This window comes from Gobius niger, assembly GCF_951799975.1.
Source record: "Gobius niger genome assembly, chromosome: 17".
Classification (NCBI taxonomy): Eukaryota; Metazoa; Chordata; class Actinopteri; order Gobiiformes; family Gobiidae; genus Gobius; species Gobius niger.
Genome location: NC_136868.1, coordinates 26,848,439 through 26,863,683, shown reverse-complemented (window position 1 = coordinate 26,863,683; position 15,245 = coordinate 26,848,439). Strand labels below are relative to the sequence as shown.

Here is a 15,245-nt window from a genome sequence, read left to right as displayed (position 1 = left end):
TTTCTAAAAAAGCAGTATGGCAGGAAGAAATCACTAAAGCTTTTCTCCACATTTCTTCCAATGTCCCGGGACGCTGGCAACACATGAGCACTGGATATTTTTGTCAGTCAGGTTGTGTGGGACCGGCTGCTAATGGGAAAAACAACCAGTGAAGCCGTCCAGCAATATTTCATGTAACGTAAATTATTTGATATAGGAGGATAAAGTTTGTTTTACTTGTCTGTTCAACAACTTTTGTCAAATTAATCACAATGGCTTCAGTCTGAAAATGTAGCTCTGAATGAAGGCACGGAGCCATAATGTAAACTCATAAAGGGTGCACAGAAGCATCACACTTGGACAAACCTTTCATGCAACATTGGGCCTCAAGTGCTGTGCTGTGTGGCTAAATTAAATCAATAAATCTTCCAAAGAAAACTGCATTTGCTACATTTGCGAGCTGTAAACGTCTACGGAGGAAACAGAAGACGGTGCTTGGCATGAATGAACCTGTGGGTTAAGAGCAACGCAGCATGATAGGAACAGTTTAGTTCAGTAGAGTAAATCCATTTGACAAACAACAATAAAAGCACGCTGGGTCTGACCACAAGAACCAGAATGTCTGAAGGAACTCAGAGCCAGAGGAAATGACAAAAGTATCTCGATGTGATGACTAAGAGTTAAGTAAAGAAAAAATAAAGTTCACTTTGATTCATAAGCTCCACAGTCAAAAATCTCTCCACCGACGAGGCATTTCTTTAATCTAGTTGATCAGAACAAGCCTAGTTTTGTAGTCATTCCCTTAACACATGTTCAACTGATCACACATCACTGTATCTACGCTAATTTACTGCCGCAGTAACCTGGGCTTCCCTTGGGCCTCAGCTGCCTCCTGGGGTGTGACCTCATTTCAAGGTTACTGTGGACACCACGCCGTAAGTCATTTTAAAAGACAAGCCGGCTCTGGAGATTGTTAGGGAGAAGCCAGTAATTTCACGCACACTTCCAGGTAAGGAATGAATTGTTCACCTTGATAGACCACATTCCGGGCTGAGGGTCCTTGATGTTCACCACTTTAGCCGAGTTGGGGATGTTCAGGAGCTCCTTCAGGCCGTCTTTCTGCCCGATTACACTCCCTTTGGGTCACAGACATTCAATCACTTCATTAACAATCAATTCACAATTCACAGCTTCACTCATAGTGGATTGGGAAAACATTAGACGTCTGGTAAAAGTTTTGGTTGCAGAGTATTTAGGAACCTGGATCTTACCCTGTGGATTTTTTATTTCAATGTTTGGTGCCGGTCCGCTCAGGGCAACAGTGACTTCCTTGAGGCTGGGGTCAAAGGGCATCTGCCATGTGTTGCTGACCCCAGCGTAGTGGTCTGTGGAGAGCAGGTGGACTTTGGACGACTGCACGGCTTCCTCTACCCATTTCAAGACCTAAAAAAAGGAAAGAATTACATTTTTTAAAAGTTTCCATTACTCTGAATTTACAGCAAGTTCTTTATTTTGTGGTTTTTAACATTTATTATACATTTCATACATAACATTTTTATCCGAGAGCAGTATGGATGAGCTGACATGGTTCACCAAATATAAAAAAACAAAATTACAAGACAAACAAAAGGCACAGACACTAATTAATGTGTTGACATCAAACAAATCAAATTGATTCAATTTCCACTGTTTTCTAAATAAATCTCTAAAAAGGTGGTGACATTTCTCTGCCTTGTTCCCCACACATACTGCAGGAGTGGCGTAGACATAACAGTGAACCACAGCTGCCGTACACAAGGCCTTCTCCTCGTCACATGCAGAGCTTCCATCAGGGAGCATGCCCCACGTGAGCTGACCCCTGTTTCCTCTTGACCCAGGCGGAGAGCCCCACTGCTACTGTGTGAGACCTGGGCATTTCTAACTATGGGGTACTTAAAGTGGAACGAGAGGAACCAAAAAAGATGTGGTCATTCCAAATATATAGCCACTGTGGGAAGCAACAATTTCCACAATAGATTGATCATGTCCGGGCACTTGAATATGGATTATTAATCCAGTTTGACACTTGTTTTGTTTAGATTGGTTGCACACCAGAATAATGATAGATTTAGGTATTTGCTTTCAATGGGAGGAACTTGTGTATTTTATTTGGCAACAATGTATAAAAAAAATTACTTGTAAGTTCAAGGAATGTGTAATATTGCGCAAAAAGGAAGGTAAGACATTTCTGAAGAAACAAGTAATAAAAATGTTGTGTCCCTTCCAAACATTCATAGTTTATAAAACAGCAGTATGTTGAATTGCACGCTTGCTTTGATTTAAAAGCAATGACCTACATTTTTTGGACACATTTGTTGCAATGCATCAATCAATTAAACCTTTCCTGTGCTTTTGATCTCGAGACCAGACTTGGACATGGGCTAGAGAAATTGTGAAACCTTCTAAGGCCAGTTAATTTATGAAGGGTTGAGGTAAAATTCAAAACCGTGGCTAATGCCAAGCCACAAAGTTTTTATTTCATGATGTAAAAAATGAAATGGGGGAAAAAAATGGAGCTTGAAAGTGCAGTTTTTAAAGTTGCTCTCACCTCATTGACCTGTTTCTTGTCCAGATGGAAGACCTGCCCTGAGCTGGTGGAGGCAATCTCCTCGTAGGCTTTGTATCCAATGTGACTTCTGTCGTCACAGTCTCCTGTCAGCACAAACACCACCTACACACAATACCATCAAACACTGCCTGCATTTGAAATTCTAACGATTACGATATGAATGAATATGATACCTGTGACTGTTTCTGCTGAATGAGCTGCAGGACCTCATGGGTCAGCCTGTAGTCTTTGGAGCGAGCGTCAGTGAACACATAGATGAAGGACCCGGGCAGAGAGATCTCCAGTGCGATCTTAATGGCACCAATGCTCATCTCAGGACAGTCCCCTCCACCCTGGACGGAGCAAGCCTGTTACTGAGATGCTCTTTTCTCAGACAAGGCGAAGAAGAACAAATAGTGCTAAATATGGTCCATAATCCAACACATGGAGCAGGTTTGATCTGTCTGACTCATTTGTCTGGAGCTAAACACCAATATCCTGCATACCAGTATGAGCACCAGTAGGACCGGACTGACTCAGAGCGAAAAAGCTGAGTTTGGCCAGTTGTTTCTGTCTAAAAAGTGTGTCTCCTGTATGACCTTCACAGCCCCAAGACAACTATTTGATACTATAACAATATTCCAAAAGTCAATTCTCCCTGTGAGGTGTAGTTCCATTGCTATTGGCCAAAACCTCTACAAAGAGAAGATGGGAGGAAACATGTCCATGGAGTGAAGCAACAAGTCAGCATTAAGAATTACCTCAGTGTTTTGTAAAAGCAGGTCAAAGACATATCAATATATGGATTTATTACTGCTTTGTCGCTCGTGTTTATCCGCCCTGTTAACCTCAGCCCTTACCCCTTATTATCTGTTTGTCCCATAGGTTGCAAAAAGTATTAGTGAATACGTGAACCCACCTGAACGTACAGCTCTCTGAGCTCATACTGAAACTTCTTAGGATCTGTGGTGATGGTCACTGGCCCGATCTCTGCAAGCAAACAAACAAACAAACAAACAAGCAACATCAGAGTCAATTTGAGCTGCCAGCCTCAGTAGCTGTCCACTGAAATGACTCTGCACCAGCGACAGTGTTTGACACCATGGCCTCTCTTGTAGTCGTGCTTCATTGTTGCCATTGCAAGATAAGATCATTTTGACGTTGCAAACCATTGACCTATTGTGGTGTATTAATGGCTTGCCTTATCAGCAAATAGCAGAGTTCACGGATTCAAGACATTTATTTAGGGACAGCCACAGAGCCAATGCCTAAAAACACAAAAGTAGGTGAAAAGGCATTTGCCCATTTCCTCGTGACCCAGATTTGAGCTAATGTGCCTCTCATTGTGGAGAAAAGACTCATTTGTGCAGATCAAAAACACTTAACTAACAGAAATGTCCAATCTGGCTGCTCTGAGTGGAATGAAATATACTAGATGCAGAGCCAGATTTTCAGAGATGGAAAAGCTGACATGTTGCGCAGCAGCAGTCCCCATGGCTGTTGTTAGTGCTCCACAGACCATTACACTTACAAAGCACAACCCCAGGCCGCCTTATCCACAGATCTGTGTCAGCTAAACTTCCAACAACACTTAATCAGGCTTTTGCACTGACGACGAATGACATCAGTTATTATTATATGTGTCCTAATGTTCCTGGGCATGTTTTAAATGTGTAGTTTTATATTTATATACTCTAGCTGGAAAGGCTGAAGCACAATGTACACCAGAGGCTGAAAATGTGTGTTCAAATCTCCAAAAGATCAATGTAATGATATCCAACAATCTAGAGCAGTTTTAATCTCTCGACACCAATCAATACTGATGCAAAAACCAGCGGGCGACATACAGTACAAGACAATGAACTCAGACTCCAAGAATGCTCTTAACAGAAAGGAAGCAATAATGTGGAAAGAGACCTCCGCAAACACACATCACAATAGAAAGAACCTCCTGTTTCCCCAATGTGCAGTTGTTGATACAAGTGAATTGGGTAGAAACAAACACAGCAGTTGCTTCAGTCCCTCCAGTATACGCTCCATAAAGTGGATTCGTCTGGGCTTCGCGCGCACGTTCAGATGCTCGCCGAGAGTCTAATGGGGCGGGTGCAAACTGGCGACTGTCCAAATACAATCGCCGTTTTGCCTCCTCGGACTCCAAGGCTTAAAGTCATTTGCTGGGCATTATTCACGCATTCATTTAACTTGCACAAATCTGCCGAAGAAATCCCACAGTGTGTGATTACGCATAATATGGTCTTCTGGCTCAATCAATTTAAATTTCAGCAGAGGTGCATGAAACAAAACTGCTTTATGCTGGAACTGCTAAAAAGCTATGATTCGTTTTGACAGCCTGAGAAAATCTGTTTTTCATATTAGGAGACTGTACGCAGCTACGACCAACAACATATTTCATTCCTACGGTCGGACGTGAGCATTCCCCTACTTTACAATTACAGTTTATGAAGGTTAATAACAGCGCTGCGCATGTCAGCGCTGTGACAAAGGATCTGGGAGAATGCATGCAAACGCTTCCATATGGACCATGTCTACGGCATGTTTCTGTTTTTTTTTGTAACTGTGTGAAGGTTTGCTACAATCCCAGCTTCGGCAAGACCCACTGCCAGAGTTTAGGTACAATGGTGTAAGGATAAGTAAGTAAGTAAGTAAGTAAGTAAGTAAGTAAGTAAGTAAGTAAGTAAGTAAGGACCATGGATGAAAGGTAGCCTTCAATCCATGAACAGTCAAGACAAAAATAATTTAAAAAAAACTAAAAAATGTACTCATCAAACCTGATGCTTTTTAGCATATTTATCATTTCTAAAGATTTGCAAAAACACCCATTATAAACAGAGTAATTAAAGGAAATTTAGAAAAGTATAGTATAGTAGTATAGTGTAGTTTCTTAATTTTTTGAGTAAAAACATTCACAATCCTACATTACATCATTTATTTGTATACGTTTAGTCTGAGTAATTAGGCTTTTATGAGAAGTAACAAAGCTACAAACAAGAATGTAAATGAAAAGTAAACTGTAGGACGTCAATCATCTGAAAACACATAAACATCTTGTGATGATTTCAGTTTAACTGATATAAACATCGATTCTATGCTAAGAACTCATTTTTATGTAAGCTCATTGTTTGGGGCAAGCCATTGCTTGGTGAATAACATGGTAGAGTCATCTCTTAGATTTCAGACAAGTGCAGCTTTGTGAGGCACTAATTCCTGCCTAACCAAACTCAAACCGCTCCAGTGGTTTGTCTAGTTTATGTCTGTGACTGGGGCTGTTTAATCTCAAGCGTCACACAGACATGTTCTGACAGTAAGCAAACAAGAAACAAGCAATCGAGGGTCATGATGTTGTCCTTAGATCAAACAGGACAAACCCTGCTTTTATAAATTATAAAGAAATGTTCTCAACATAAAAGTCAAAAGACAAAGTCAAGCTCTGTTCCACACTTGTGAAAGTCGAGGCTTTTGAATAGAGGTGTCTTAGCAGTCCATAGTATTCTGGGTATACTGCCATTGAATGAGTGGCATAGCGGTGGCCCGACCACAATCATGTCAGATCTCGGACGCTAAGCTTGGATGGGCCTGGTCTGTCCTGGAATCGGAGACCGTGAGTGAAGGAATAACAGGTAGCCTGTGTGAGATGTGTGTGAGTGGTTGGTTATTGCAAATGTCTGCAGTGGCATCTCTATTGATCGACCCCAAGGGCAGACATGGCCATGTTGCTTACCACCACCATGCATGGAGTGAATGAAAATGGAGTGACTGAAAAAGCAATACAAATAAATTTCCATTCCCTCACCACAATTCTCCACCACAATTCTCCACCACAGGCCTCCACCACAGGCCTCTACCACAGGCCTCTACCACAGCGGCGCATGGACCACCTTCAGTTCTTTGTCTCACCCGGCTGGTGAAGCTGACCTCAAAACCACACATCACTATTAGTGAGTCGCACAGTTCAATGGGCCTTCAGAGCCAATGACAAACAAACACTATGCGCTTGTTTTAATACATCCCAGATGGTTAAGAGAGCGTTGCATACCAGCCATGTATCTGCCACATGAAATAGTAGCGCACACATGACTCTAATTGAAACAACTGGAGTAAATTGAAAGCCGGATCACCAACAGAGGGCATCAATGGATGAGCAACATAGGCAATTCTCTAAAGGCCTATGCACTTACAGAACGGTTTAACAATTCATATGACAACACTAAACTTCAACTTTGCTCGGCCCTCAAACCAATGTTAGCAGTTATTTCATTGCTTTGCATTACAAGGATATTATGGTAATGTTTTCATAATGTTATAGTATATGAAAAAAAACATTGGGTATTGGATGTTTTATCATCTTATAAATCTGTATTCTGACATCTATAAATCCTTCTGCTGACAATAGAGTTGACCAGTGTGGGGCCAGAATGACATTTTACTGCTTTTAACATCTGCAACATTTTAGACTAACTGAATCTGAAAATATACTTTTTTTGTGGTGAACCGCAGTGAGGACAGACCCACAGAGCCTGTCATCTGTGGCCGATTATCACTTTGCTGTTGTCATAAACATTATCAAGGACTCATACAAGCAGAAAGATTGATTTGGGCTTTTTACCACATACTTTCGACGCTCCATTTACTTCTGGGGAGAACTGTTGGGTCCAATGGCAAATCGCTTCTCATTCCTTTGTAAATATTGTCATGTGTTTGCACCAAATGGTAGTACTGCACAAAATAGTGAAATGCATATGAAAAAAGTTAGAAAGAAAATCATCTGGTGTTTGGCCTGGTCCGCAAAGCAAGTGATCCATCAAACAAGAAGGATGATTACCCACAAAAAGGCTGCAGAACTTTGGAAAGTACTTTCTTTCTTCATAAAATCAACATTAATTGTGAATATCTGACCATTTTTCCTCCGCACAGTTCTACTCCATTCCCAGAAGTTGTCTAGAGTCGTCTTGAAAAAACCTTCAGCTGAGATAGTTCTAATCCATTTTTACAGCAATGCACAGTTGGCTATTTCCAAACTTCCTCTGGCGCCTTTGAACAAAACCTCATGTGAGCAATCACGGCGCACTTCTGAATGAATTTAAATGTTTCCTTTTTGGTTCCGATCTTAAAACAAGCTGCCAGAAAACATTACAGAACACACTTTTGATACTCTCTGGCTTTTGTTAAGAAATTGTGATCACAGACATATCTTATGAGCATCCCGTCATCTTTTTGGACTGAGATCATGATTCGAAACATGAGCTCAAGTAAGTCACGACACGCAAACAATTCTCTTCTCAAGTCTGCATTTCACTGATTGATCTAGAAAGTTTTACTGCAGCACTTTAATCAACAAGAAGCATGTTTAAATCGTCCGACATGTGCTTGTTCCTAAATAATACTTAGATTTGTATGACAACTGACAGCTTGAGCAAAACAAACGAAACAGATTTAAAAAAGGATAAATCATTACAGTGTGAAAACACAAAGACTGATCCAAGTTTGTGTTGAAAGGTAAAATGTTCCGTGACTGAAAACTTTCCAAAATGCCAGTGTAAAGAAGTCGCACATAAGAAAAGAATTACATGATGCATATTTCCAAAAGATGACACTAATCGTTCCAGAGTGATGAATACAGGACTTGTGGTCAGGCAGTAATAAATCAACAAAATCACCTTCACAGTGCAAACGCTGAGATGCAAGAAATGTTCATATCTAATGGCTCCTTCTATGACCTGATGGATCACAAAGGTGAGACACAAAGTCAAGTCATCAACTGCTTCAACAACATGAAGACACGTAAAGAGGAAGAGGTCGTACAATTTGTCAAGCTCTCCACTTGTTGTAAAGTTTTTTACCTAAAGACATACTCTATCTTCCTCTACTCTTGAGGAAAATACCAAACCAAAAGGTCTAGCAGAGCATTCTTTTATAAATGCATGTGTGCAATTTAATAGAAATCAAAAATTAACATTCTCATTGTTATTGTTCCTTTTAAATAACTGAAGTCTTTGTGATTTGCTAATTGCAGCAAATAGCAATTTCACATCAGAATAATTGCCCACTCTGGATAATAACAGAATGATGCCAATGAATACATGAATAGTTTAGACTTAACAATGTGAAATTGTTGACTAACTAAGTCATTTTGAGGAAAGCCCTTGTAAAGTGGGCGGGAGTAAAATTGCTGAGGTGGCTGTTTGTGATTTAAGGTAATAAAGCTCTAACCTGCTGACTGGTCTAATAAACATTATGGTGTGCACTGTAGGTCTGCAGCTGGTGGAGTTGGCAGTGGGACTGGAAAGAGCCCACTTAAATTCTCGCTTTAGTTGCCAAATGTTGTAGAGGCATAAATTAGGTCAACGATTACTGAAAAATTATACTGGAGACTTCTTGCAAATCCTATTCCCAAATCACTGTTACAAGCCGCGCACTGTAGGAGCATTTCGGATCGGAGCAGTGGCAGTGATTATGAAAATCACCTGACTCGCCTGGGGTGCACCGCTCTCACAAATACCGCACTGACTGAGCACTGGTGCTGTTGTGGACACATGGTAAGAGTTAGGGATAGGTCAAGTAAACATGTCAGGGAGGCTGAGACGCCAAAACACATCCCAGACATGCACTAAAACATTCTTCTAACGAGCAACTTCAGTGGAAATTGATGTCATAATTCATTCATCAATACTGTCATCGTTAGCTCATTACATACAGGTACAGTGACACTTGTGGATGTAAAATAAGTAGTATAGTTATAATATATATATATAGTTAGGATAGAACCTCAGTCTATTTTTCTGATTTATTGTGGCATGTAAATCATACTTCGAGGAAAGCTCACAACACTTACTCCTGTCTCAGTCCAGACACTGAGGTCAGTGTGTGCGAGACAGTGAGCCAGAAAAAGGCCTAAGGTCAAGAGAAGACCTCATGAATCCAACACCAGCCACAAGACACATCCACAGCCCGCAGGAAAACTCCCACTCAGGGCACATTGTAGTGGATAAGCATTTGACAAATCCTTCCTTAATGGTTCAAGTGATAAGAGGTCAACTTACTGCTCCATCCTTTGGGCCAATCCCGAAAGCTTCTAAATACAAACAAATTTGCAAGCAGAGTTACTGTGAAGAGTCCTGGAGGTATTTGTTGATGACAGAGGGATCACCCAAAAAGAAATGATTACAAAGCCACAATGGAGGTAAGTCAAAGGAGCGCCCGGGGGTACGTTTCGGCGTTGCTCGTACAATGCTCCAGATTACAGGACACTTTAATATCCCTGGGTGGGACTATTAGGACTTAAAACGGCGCAGACAGTACATTGTAGCCCTTGCCACACGCTCTTCCTCTAATTCCCCCGCTCCACCTCTCTTGCTTTGGCATTCCTGTCTAATAGCATCATTATTGACTGTGTCCAGCTAAAAAGCGGGCTCCTTGTAATCTCAGTCAGGCGGAGTGCTTTAGACACAAAGAGAGCAGGAAAAAGAGGACAGTGGGAAAATGGCAAATGCATGCTCCGTGTCTTTGATCACTCACGGGAATAGGCTATAGGAGCAATGCTGTCATCGGCTACCATCAGCGCAAGCCTTTTTGGTCTAGTGAAAGACAGCAAGTGCCAGCAACAAGTGGAGAATAAGAGCGCAAAGATGTCTGGGCTGGCATTGGTTACTGTTAGAGTGAACCTTGGTGTTGGACAAAAGGCTAGTAGAAGTTCAAAAAGCAAAACACAAATGCCAAGGTTTACCCAAAATTATTTTCCCACTGCTCATTGGAGTGTTACACAGTCACCCGAGTTGATGCAGGTGGTAATATTAAATTGCCTATGAATTGGTTGGTAGCATTATGTGAAGACTATTTATAAAGAAGTTGAATTTCAAACTAGTTCTTGAGCCAAATCACTTGGGACCTCACTACAGGAGGGGTACCTAGCTCAGTGCGGCTCAGGCCCGTTCAAGAGAGCTTGGACAGTAGAAGTCCAAACAAACTGATCCCTACTGGAAATGTGTGCTGTATTGATTCTTGAACCCAATGATCCACTCTTGCCCTTACATTTGCCATGCACCAAGATTTCTGCCAGCCCACTAAACATCAGCAAGAAATATCGGGGCAATTCCTGAATTGTCTAGGAGCCATTATCTACACTCTTATTGACTCTAAAACATCAGTTTGTAACTCAAAACCCTTATTGTCCACACTCAAATACCTTACCTTTTTCCTTTTAAAGACGTGGACTAACACGGATCCCTTGTGTTTTCTGAATGTTGGAAATGTGACCGTAGCTGACTGTAAGTGCAGGGGAGTCCAGTCCAAGAGGCGCCCGGAGGCTATGGGCTCTGACCCATCTCACCCTCAGCCAATTAAACACTCACCGTAACATGTACAGAACACATCCACAAACACTCCTCTCGCAGCGGGGCGCGCTTTACAAGGACCAGCGCCGGGACGTCCTGACTGCAGCTAAGTATGGACATAAAGCATCTGCAATGTCCAAATACAACCTGTTTTGGAAACTGAAAAGAAAATCTTTGTTTAGGGACATCCAAGTCTTGAGCGGCAACCGCAATTTCAGCCAGAGGGTGTTGTAAAATATACTTTATGGCGCTGAATCCGCCATTAAATCTTCCCACATCACAAAATCCTGCCCAAGAGAGATGCTCGCAGATGGTTAAGGGTGTTGCTCCACTGTCTATTCCACTATTTACCAAAGTAACCATTGTCTGAAACGTTAATGAGCGTGGAGGCAGCGTTTTATTTGCGTGTTTTCTAACTGGAGCTCTAAACAGACAAGCCCAGCGCCTCAGTAAAAACGGCTTGTGAAGTGCATGCTCGTCCCGCCGCAGTATGAAGGGGAAAGGGGGCAGCAGAGGGGGTTTGTGGGGACTCAGGCTTCCTGACTGATCTTCCCACACAAGTTTGACCCCGGAGCATATAGGCATCCTCCTCCCGACACTCTCGCTCCACACTCAAAGACACACACTCTGGTGTTTACCGAGCCCGATTGCAGTGTAAATAAATGGGAAGCTCTGATTTAAAGGCGGCCAAAGTAAACAGGGGGGACGGGGTTATCGCACTGCGTTGGATGGAAGACAGTCAAGAGCGGAAGTATGGAACGCTAAATAAAAAACTTATCAAAACATGACAGGATTTTGCAAGGAGGAAGAGGCATGGGGTAGGATTATATTCATTCACTGCTGCTTGTCACGCACTGTCCAATTTGAATCTGCTTGCAGTTGTCGGAAGCAATCTGATACTTCTTCTATCTTATAAATATTACTCGCTATAGGCTAGCAGTTGTTAGTCCTAATTTGGTAGAAAGGGCAGGTTGGCAGTAGTAGTGATGTAGTAATGAGATGATGAAGAAATGGCTCTGACATTAGAGCTGGTGCAACGTCAGTACATACGTAATACTTTCTAACCAAGTTCACTTTGTAATTATCACGTTGAGTAGTTTTACAATATTTTAAAGTACTTCCACCTCTGTGCGCATCCCCCAGGGCCTCGGGAGGACACACTCTGACATCCTCGTAAACATTTTAAGAAGCAAGCGGACGTCACTCGCTGGCGACAGGCAAAAACAAAGGACGTGTCCAAGTCTTCACAGCGTCCAAAGCATCGATCTCCTTCATCATCTGTTACACTAGTTTACACAAGAATATTTCCTGAGCCAATCTAATTATTATTGTAGGCACAGATCTTTTGGCTGAGGTGCTCGGTTGTACTGCAAAAGAATGTAAGACTCGCAGGATTGGAGCAGATGAAAACAAGCATCTGGAATAGGCATCTGTCCCGTTACCTCCCAAAGCACTGTCCAGGTCAAGGTCTTCACTGTGATCTCCAGGAACAGATGTCCAGTTTGCAACGCTTCAACTTCATCAACAAAGTAATCAAAGTACAGTACAATTTTCAAAGCACATCATGGTGGCACGGAGAGTTTAGCAAGTCTAAAGCGCATGGAGCAAGAAGGTCCCAGGTTCAATTTGCGGACTGTGCCTTGATGGATTTCATCAGGGAGCGCCGGTTTCCCCATCAACTTCAAAAATGTAAAATACAAAACTCAAGATTGGACAATTCCTTAGGCGCTGTACCACTGCTCCTGACAAGTTGCCCCAGTGGAATTGAAAGGTGGGTTAAAAGCAGAGCAAACATTTCCTAATGGAGACAATGAACCATAACTTACCTTGGTTGTTTTAAGTGTTCTCAAGTGTCCTGCAAATTGAAGACAACTTGAAATTGTTCAGGCCAGTGGTTCTCAGCTCGTTTATACCACGGGACCCACAGTCGATCTGGGATGACAACTGCCACCCAATTATTGATTATGACTATTTATACCACCACAAAAATGTTCCAAATGTGTTCTATAAAGAGAAATATAATATTTTCCTCACAGATTATAGTTGATTTAAGCATTACTTAAACCTATAACAGTGAAATCATGATCAAAATAATTCCACACCAGCCATTGTTACAGACTGAGTTTTCAGGCCTTTTCAGATAAATATTGAAAGAAATGGGAAAGACTCATTACCGGCTGAGAATGATATCATGACCCACTTAAGGGTGCCCCACCAGTTGAGAACCACTGGTGTAGGCTACTTATGGAGATTAAAGTTAATCAAATAATGATAAATAATCATATCTCTAAGCATATCTCTCTATTGTCACCAATTTATGATCGAGCCGACTCAAATGGGCCTAACCGGACAAAACCAAAACCTTACACACATTAACTCCATACTTTGACCATATAGCATCTCAAGATGACATTTTTATAACCCTTTGATAGACATTGATTTTGTTTTTCATCTTTTTGCTTGAGGACCATGGACGTAGTTCTTCCTTTCCAAAAAGCTAGTTTCTCCCTCTTCCATCTTTCCATAGTGTATCCCAATACCTGACCTACAAAGCCATAGATTCTTCTGAAATATTTCACCTACACATCATGCAAACATAGGGCACAATGAGAGAGGGCTCTGTGTATGATGATAATTATCATGGTTCATTGCAAAGACTCAGCGCTGAGCACAGTAACGCTGACGGAATGCTAATGATAGTGACCGTCCAGGCAGAACATCTGTGCGCGGAGCTGCAGCCCTCCACTGCGCCTCTCTGCCTCGCTCCTGGAGGTGTGAGGGGCATTAGGGCGGATTGTGAGCAAACTATCACATTTCTCACGTTTTTGTGTGCTTTTGTAACAACAAGGGCCGTTGGATAATCAAGAAAAGGGTGAGGAAGAGAAGAAGTAAATGCGTAATTACCTGGGTCGTGGAAGGGCACCAGGGCGAAGTTGTACAGGGGTCGCTTGGGTCTGTTCAGGGACGTCTCCAGAATCTTCGACGCGCCCTCGATGACTTGGACCAGGTCGTCGTACATGGAGCCGGTCACGTCAAACACAAAGGCCAGCGTGGATGCTCCTTCTGGGGTGTCCTCTTTTGCCGGTCCGGTTGCTGCGTCCTGCTGCCCCGTGGTGAGTGGCACTGACAGCACCGCCGCGCACAGCCACACCAGCGCCGTGCCCATTTCAACTAACAACTTTCCTCTCCTAGTGGCGCAAAGTTCTCGGTTACTTCAAAGTTCAAGATGAAAGTCGAAATGAATGCTGGCGAAACATGAGCACTAACCAAGGAACGCGAACGCTTCGGGCGCCTATAGCGGGCAGATCAGTCTCAGCGGGTGACCCCTCGGTTGGACAAGTCGGGAGATCTTCGCAACTCTGAGCCCTGTCCCGGTGTGAGCAAGTTTCTGCAGAGTCAGGCAGCCTTGTTCAGCTGCTCTGTCATACAAAGACCACCTCTCAGCTGGGGACGCGCACAGCCTCCGAGGAGCAAACTGCAGCCTTCTGTGGAGGGCGGCGCGCTGATTGGACCGCAGCTTTGGGGAGAAATTGCACGCTCTGATATGCATTCAGCAGTCACGTAAGTTGCAGAGTCGATGCTTGGCCATCAAGATATTTCTGCTTGCTTTCATTATTGGCAAGCATGAATTTGGCACAGTAAAACTAGGCTACAAAAAAGAACATTCAATTTTACGCACAAAAGTTATGTGGCAAATTGGAATTTTATATGGCACAGAACTGCAAGACAGCTAGCCTATTTAAAAGTCTATATTCCTATAAAGAAAAATAGATGATACATTTAGCCCAAACTATTGTTTAAAGTACAACACTTTATGAATGACAACAGCTAACAGCTCTCTCTGATGTGCAACTTGCTGGCTTCATAACAACTCCTTGGTTTTTAAATTGTATTTTGACCAAAAGAAAAAAAAAACATTTCATAACAACTTTTTTTGGAAGAAAGGAAGTAGTGCAGTGTGCATGCAGATTTACACATGCACTTGAGCAAGTTTGTTGCACTCCGTCTCTTTGAAGATTGACTGCCCTTCTCAAAGAAAGACTATATATGGTAGAACCTCTTAATAAATGTTTAAGGAAAGTTGCAAGTAAGCTCTTCATTGCCACCTACTGACAGGTTAAGGAACCTTGAAAAAGACGGGAGCGCGCTAACGTTTCCACTCACAGGTCATGTGAACCTTCAGGACTCCATGAAAATCTGTCAAAAATGTAAATATTTGTGAGTGTATTACAGAAATACAAGTATGCGTCGATTTTGATAGACTATGCTATATGTAGCAGTAAGCTACATTGGACCTACAGCTGCACTGCTGCTGCGTAGGCTAAAATGAG

At 42.3% G+C, this 15,245-nt stretch overlaps 1 protein-coding gene across 1 annotated transcript in view; it reads right to left on the bottom strand.

Annotated features, from left to right (window-relative positions):
* The window catches only part of hmcn1 (hemicentin 1), a 49,447-nt gene extending 35,052 nt beyond the window's left edge, over positions 1-14,395 (bottom strand). Inside the window, exons 1-6 of the mRNA XM_079575318.1 lie at positions 13,819-14,395; positions 3,486-3,556; positions 2,761-2,919; positions 2,567-2,689; positions 1,251-1,422; positions 1,009-1,115 (exon numbers count right to left, since the gene is read on the bottom strand). Of these exons, the coding sequence (XP_079431444.1) occupies positions 1,009-1,115; positions 1,251-1,422; positions 2,567-2,689; positions 2,761-2,919; positions 3,486-3,556; positions 13,819-14,080 (894 nt within the window). The 5' untranslated portion in view covers positions 14,081-14,395. The remainder of the gene's footprint in view (positions 1-1,008; positions 1,116-1,250; positions 1,423-2,566; positions 2,690-2,760; positions 2,920-3,485; positions 3,557-13,818) is intronic.
* Between the last annotated feature and the right edge of the window lie 850 nt (positions 14,396-15,245).